Consider the following 7,905-nt stretch of genomic DNA (forward strand, 5'->3'; position numbering starts at 1 on the left):
AGAAAACACATTTTTCATTGATCACTGTACACACCTAGTTCTGTTCTTACTGAGATGTGGTTACAATTGTATCCAACTAAGACAATGCTCTGTGAGCTTCCCACATCATCAGCTGCTACATCCACTCTCTGCTATCCTTCTACAATGTATCAGTCTGGAGTTCAGGCTGCGGAACTCACAGAGTGTTCTCTAAAGTGGTTAAAAATGTGAGGACCAACGCTTCGCGTGAATGTAAAGAGATGTTGTTCTCATTGGCTGACAGCAGGTGGAGGGGATATCTTTATTAAGGGTGGATATGCAGAGTAGAGGAGTAACTGTACAGTATGGTATCTGCAGTGGGAGAATGATGAGAGGATGATGAGAGGATGATGAGAATGACTGATACTCCGCATTACTCCATTATCATCATCATCACTCAGGGATCTCTTCTACAAGGGGGAGGCAGCACAGAGAAGCAGACGTGACTCTCAGGAGATCGCTCTGGTGATGGGATCGCTGTCTCTCGAGTCTTGGATCGGTGAGAAGAAACCTGTAAGTACCACAATGAAGGTTGTATTCACTTAGGATGAAGTCATCTGTGGGGCTATTGTGGGGGTTAGTCACTAGGTCATAGACACCTATGCATCAAATTGGGGTCAGAGTCCCTGCAGAGTGGGAGGTTATGGTCTCACTATCCCAAGGAACTTGTAACCATCTCAAGGTGACACTTAATAGGTGACAATCTATTATCAATGTCTTTACCATTGTGCGTGATTCCAGTGTATGATTGACTGCCACATACAATGAGACTGACTAATGCACTAGAATGGGCACAATACACAGTGACATATATAATAATTTACACGGACACACAATGACTGACCTATAAAGACATACGGTGAATGTAATATGGTAAAGGATGAAATGGTTAATACTCACAAGAGTAACATTCAGCTAATACTAGACAGACATATAATGGCTGATGTAAAATGATTGATACAAGACCAAAACTGAAATACAATGACTGATACAAGACTGACAGTGATATACAATGACTGACAGTGATATACAATGACTGATACAAGGCTGACAGTGATATACAATGACTGACAGTGATATACAATGACTGATACAAGACTGACAGTGATATACAATGACTGACAGTGATATACAATGACTGATACAAGACTGACAGTGATATACAATGACTGACAGGGATATACAATGACTGATACAAGGCTGACAGTGATATACAATGACTGATACAAGACTGACAGTGATATACAATGACTGACAGTGATATACAACGACTTATACAAGATTGACAGTGATATACAATGACTAATACAAGACTGACTCTAATGTACAATGACTGATACAAGACTGACAGTGATATACAATGACTGACAGGGATATACAATGACTGATACAAGGCTGACAGTGATATACAATGACTGATACAAGACTGACAGTGATATACAATGACTGACAGTGATATACAACGACTCATACAAGATTGACAGTGATATACAATGACTAATACAAGACTGACTCTAATGTACAATGACTGATACAAGACTGACAGTGATATACAATGACTGACAGGGATATACAATGACTGATACAAGGCTGACAGTGAAATACAATGACTGACAGTGATATACAATGACTGATACAAGACTGACTCTAATGTACAATGACTGATATAAGACTGACAGCGATATACAATGACTGACAGGGATATACAATGACTGATACAAGATTGACAGTGATATACAATGACTAATACAAGACTGACTCTAATGTACAATGACTGATATAAGACTGACAGTGATATACAATGACTGATACAAGACTGACAGCGATATACAATGACTGATACAAGACTGACAGTGATATACAATGACTGATACAAGACTGACAGTGATATACAACGACTGATACAAGACTGACAGCAATATACAATGACTGATACAAGACTGACAGTGATATACAACGACTGATACAAGATTGACAGTGATATACCATGACTGATACAAAACTGATAGTGATATACAATGACTAATACAATACTGACTCTAATGTACAATGACTGATACAAGACAGACAGTGATATACAATGACTGATAAGTGACTGACTCTAATATACAATGACTGATACAAGACTGACACACAATTACTGACAAAAAGACAGATATAAAACACTGACAACCAGTGACTGATATAAGTAATGAATTATACAAAACACACGCAAAGGCTGATATTTACCCAGATTGACAATCGATATCGCCCCACAATAACCATCACAAAAATCTTTCCCACAAATGACCCACACGCATCTGACAAATGATAACTGACCCTGACATTACATAACAAACACCCGTTTGGCAACAAATTAACCATCACACAACACACAACAAACGCTTGACTTGCAATAACTAACAATGCACCTGTCAGTCTATATCCAAAAAATGACTGAGCCATTCACCTGCCTTCCCCCTTTTATGCCTGTACATTATATACTGCTCATTATATAGCTATAACAGGACAGGACAAGGCTCCCATGCTGTGAATGGTGCAGCTGCGCCATCTTGTGTGCATTGTCATCACTGCAGTTATATTGTGCTGGTCACAGTATTACCCTTCACTGTTACAGGGGAGAGGAGGCAGCACCCATTGCTGTATATGAGCCAAATTCCTCAAAATAGTCTCTAGTCTTCTCCCTGCCTTGTCACAGGAGGGCTGTGGGGTACAATTTCACCTTCTGTCCGGAGGGAGCTGAGATGTGAGATAAGACGATAGAGGAAACACTAGGTCTGTGTGGTTTCTTGTATGAGTGCACTCACAGAGCCCCTTCTCTCTCAGCAGCGATGGCGTCAGTAGGAAGGGAAGATCTTTTCTACATTTGTTCTGTGGACCTTCAGCTGAAATCCTGTAACTGGACCCTGAACAATGACACATGGAACAGCAGTCAAAGCACCATAGTAGTACAAAAACTTCTCTTCCGGATCCTGGGGCCTAAGATGTCGTCATTTTTCCTGCCGGTGTCACTGACGTACCTGATGATATTCCTAACTGGGGTGGCAGGGAACCTCCTTACCTGCACTGTAATAGCAAAACACCCCAAAATGAGAACCCCGACAAACCTTTACTTGTTCAGTTTGGCAATTTCCGACCTCCTAGTCTTGGTTTTCGGGATGCCACTGGAGACATACGAGATGTGGCAGAACTACCCCTTCCCGTTCGGAGAGGGGGGCTGCTTTTTTAAGACATTTCTATTTGAGACGGTTTGTTTTGCTTCCATTCTGAATGTGACGGCTCTGAGTGTGGAGAGGTACCTAGCTGTGGTGCATCCCCTAAAAACCAAGCATGTCATGACCAACGCCCATGCCAGGCGGGTCATCACCATTGTGTGGTGCATTGCACTGCTGTGTGCCATTCCCAACACCTGTCTACATGGCATATACTACATCTACCTGCCATCCCAAGAGAGGCTGGAGGAGTCAGCTACCTGCACCATGCTGAAACCTAAGTGGGTCTATAACCTGGTCATCCAGCTCACCACCATATTCTTTTACTTTGTCCCTGTCTCTGTTATTACCATCTTATATATGCTGATTGGCTGCCGGTTGACCCGAGAAAAAAATATTCCAATTAGAAGACTGGGGAAAAGCTGCAAGACCGACGCGACCTGGAAGATAGCGCTGGAGAATGGGAAGAGGAGGCAGATCACCAAGATGCTATGTACGTCGTGTCATATGCATCTTATCAGATAAGTCGTACTGGTGGAGCAGCCATTCCCAAAATACACCCGAAATATCCATTCCCATCCAGAGGCGGATTTACCCATGAAGCAACCCAAACAATTGCTTGGGACCCTGGAGATCAGTGGGGTCTGCACTGACGTCCTCAGAAAGCAAATATAGTTTAGAGCAAAAGCCGAGAGAAATAAACTTCTTGCTCATCATATTATAGAACTACTATAATACTGCCCCCTATGTACAAGAATATAACTACTATAATACTGCCCCCTATGTACAAGAATATAACTACTATAATACTGCCCCTATGTACAAGAATATAACTACAATAATACTGCCCCCTATGTACAGGAATATAACTACTATAATACTGCCCCTATGTACAAGAATATAACTACTATAATACTTCCCCCTATGTACAGGAATATAACTACTATAATACTGCCCCCTATGTACAAGAATATAACTACTATAATACTGCACCCTATGTACAAGAATATAACTACTATAATACTACCCCCTATGTACAGGAATATAACTACTATAATACTGCCCCCTATGTACAAGAATATAACTACTATAATACTGTCCCCTATGTACAAGAATATAACTACTACAATACTGCCCCCTATGTACAAGAATATAACTACTATAATACTGCTCCCTATGTACAAGAATATAACTACTATAATACTGCTCCCTATGTACAAGAATATAACTACTATAATACTGCTCCCTATGTACAAGAATATAACTACTATAATACTGCCCCCTATGTACAAGAATATAAGTACTATAATACTGCCCCCTATGTACAAGAATATAACTACTATAACACTGCCCCCTATGTACAAGAATATAACTACTATAACACTGCCCCCTATGTACAGGAATATAACTACTATAATACTGTCCCCTATGTACAAGAATATAACTACTATAATACTGCCCCCTATGTACAGGGATATAACTACTATAATACTGTCCCCAATGTGCAAGAATATAACTACTATAATACTTCCCCTATGTACAAGAATATAACTACTATAATACTGCCCCCTATGTACAAGAATATAACTACTATAATACTGCCCCCTATGTACAGGGATATAACTACTATAATACTGTCCCCTATGTACAAGAATATAACTGCTATAATACTGCCCCCAATGTACAAGAATATAACTGCTATAATACTTCACCTATGTACAAGAATATAACTACTATAATACTGCCCCCTATGTACAAGAATATAACTACTATAATACTGCCCCCTATGTACAAGAATATAACTACTATAATACTGCCCCCTATGTACACGAATATAACTACTATAATACTACCCCCTATGTACAGGAATATAACTACTATAATACTGCCTCCTATGTACAAGAATATAACTACTATAATACTGCCCCCTGTGTACAAGAATATAACTACTATAATACTGCCCCCTATGTACAAGAATATAACTACTATACTACTGCCCCCTGTGTACAGGAATATAACTACTATAATACTGCCCCCTCTGTACAAGAATATAAGTACTATAATACTGCCCCCTATGTACAAGAATATAAGTACTATAATACTGCCCCCTATGTACAAGAATATAACTACTATAATACTGCCCCCTATGTACAAGAATATAACTACTATAATACTGCCCCCTATGTACACGAATATAACTACTATAATACTACCCCCTATGTACAGGAATATAACTACTATAATACTGCCTCCTATGTACAAGAATATAACTACTATAATACTGCCCCCTGTGTACAAGAATATAACTACTATAATACTGCCCCCTATGTACAAGAATATAACTACTATACTACTGCCCCCTGTGTACAGGAATATAACTACTATAATACTGCCCCCTCTGTACAAGAATATAAGTACTATAATACTGCCCCCTATGTACAAGAATATAAGTACTATAATACTGCCCCCTATGTACAAGACTATAACTACTATAATACTGCCCCCTATGTACAAGAATATAACTACTATAATACTGCCCCCTATGTACAAGAATATAACTACTATAATACTGCCCCCTATGTACAAGAATATAACTACTATAATACTGCCCCCTATGTACAAGAATATAACTACTATAATACTGCCCCTATGTACAAGAATATAACTACTATAATACTACCTCCTATGTACAAGAATATAACTACTATAATACTGCCCCCTATGTACTAGAATATAACTACTATAATACTGCCCCCTATGTACAAGACTATAACTACTATAATACTGCCCCCTATGTACAAGAATATAACTACTATAATACTGCCCCCTATGTACAAGAATATAACTACTATAATACTGCCCCCTATGTACAAGACTATGACTACTATAATACTGCCCCCTATGTACAGGAATATAACTACTATAATACTGCCCCCCATGTACAAGAATATAACTACTATAATACTGCCCCCTATGTACAAGACTATGACTACTATAATACTGCCCCCTATGTACTAGAATACAATCACTATAATAGTTATCAGTTGTATCATTTCATCATAGGTTACACTAAGGTCACACATTTCCATATCAGCACTGGTTGTGAATGGGGTCTTTGTGCTTCTCCATGTTATTATCATATTATTGATGTTATTATTCTGCGGTTGACTTATTATTTGTGTATGACAGGTGTGGTGGTGGTTGTCTTCACCCTCTGTTGGGCTCCGTTCCACATTGACCGCCTGCTGTGGAGCTTTATTATCCAATGGACGGACTCTATGCACACCGTATTCCAGTATGTCCACATCCTATCCGGTGTCTTCTTCTACCTGAGCGCTGCGGTAAACCCAATTATCTACAACCTCCTCTCCACCAAATTCCGGGAGAGTTTCCGAGATATTGTCTGCAGGAGGCCAGAGATCAGCCTGTCCTACAGCAGCTCCCCTGCCTTCTCCAGAATACAGAAGACCCCTTCCCATGTGGGGAACCTGACCGTGGTGTCCAGTCGAACACTAGCCAAGGAGGAGCTCAGGTTTTTACCGCTGTCTCTACATTCTCAACTGAATTGGTCACATGATGATGAGACATCCTCTATGTAACACTTATTATGTGACCCCATCCCTCTATTTCCAAATATGTCTAGTAAGTGGGGCTTTGTCTCCAAGAGGCATTGGGCATTGCCTAGTTCTTGGTTACTCCAGGGCACATCCATGCTGTGTAATATTGAATTATTCAAAGTCTGTTGAAAAGTTAGTGACACTATAAACTTCTATGGGTGTGTAATGTCCTAAAATTGGGCCATTACTAAACTAAATCCTGGAATTATTGCCCCAGGGGGACTGATGACCCCATTAGGTTTCCCCACTCAAGGTAGTCCAGATGTATGGGGCCTCGGTACACTCAGTATCCCTTCAACTGCATCTAGTTAAAAGTATTTTCCTGAGGCATTGCAGGCTTTTGATTGGCTGTAACTCCAAAACGTTCTTATTTTTTTACATTTATTTCTATTTATGTTTAAACATAAAACATTATACAATGTCAAACTATATATATTCCACATATACATCTTCAAAGACATAAGTATGTCTGTTTCCTGTGTATGTTTGTGCACCGGGGATTTTCATATCAAAGAAAAAAATGGACAACAAATAGAGAACAAAAGAGAAAAACAATGGAAGAAAAAAAAGTAGGAACAAAACAGAAATTGAGCTGGGAGCATTTACTCATTTGGTTTTATAAAAGTAGATGATTATTTTTTAAATACTTTACCAATTATTTCCATTTTTCTTCAAAGCTAGTTGTTATCAGTCAGAATTTTCTCATATTGATATACCTGCTTAAAGTTCTTCACAACTATTGTCAGATTTGGGCAATTTTGGATTTTTCCAATGGGATGTCTTTGAAGATGTATATGTGGAATATATATAGTTTGACATTGTATAATGTTTTATGTTTAAACATAAATAGAAATAAATGTAAAAAAATAAGAACGTTTTGGAGTTACAGCCAATCAAAACGCCTGCAATGCCTCAGGAAAATTATTTTACCCAGATGCAGTTGAAGGGATACTGAGTGTACCGAGGCCCCATACATCTGGACTACCTTGAGTGGGGAAACCTAATGGGGTCATCAGTCCCCCTGGGCCAATAATTCCAGGATTTAGTTTAGTAATGGC

The 7,905-nt window shown here is 39.1% G+C and overlaps 1 protein-coding gene across 2 annotated transcripts; it reads left to right on the top strand.

Annotated features, from left to right (window-relative positions):
- The first annotated feature begins 242 nt into the window (after positions 1-242).
- Positions 243-7,660, top strand: LOC140134796 (neuromedin-U receptor 2-like). Of its 2 annotated transcripts, none has more exons than XM_072155435.1 (3): positions 243-531; positions 2,845-3,723; positions 6,420-7,660. In XM_072155435.1, the coding sequence occupies exons 2-3, from the start codon at positions 2,850-2,852 to the stop codon at positions 6,827-6,829; spliced, it is 1,284 nt and encodes a 427-aa protein (XP_072011536.1). In that variant the 5' UTR covers positions 243-531; positions 2,845-2,849; the 3' UTR covers positions 6,830-7,660. The 2 variants fall into 2 exon arrangements, with proteins under 2 accessions (XP_072011536.1, XP_072011534.1); XM_072155433.1 differs by having other exon boundaries at positions 244-531; positions 2,848-3,723; positions 6,420-7,659.
- Positions 7,661-7,905: the final 245 nt, after the last annotated feature.

The sequence above is a fragment of the Engystomops pustulosus genome, chromosome 6 (genome assembly GCF_040894005.1).
Source record: "Engystomops pustulosus chromosome 6, aEngPut4.maternal, whole genome shotgun sequence".
In the NCBI taxonomy this organism is placed as follows: Eukaryota; Metazoa; Chordata; class Amphibia; order Anura; family Leptodactylidae; genus Engystomops; species Engystomops pustulosus.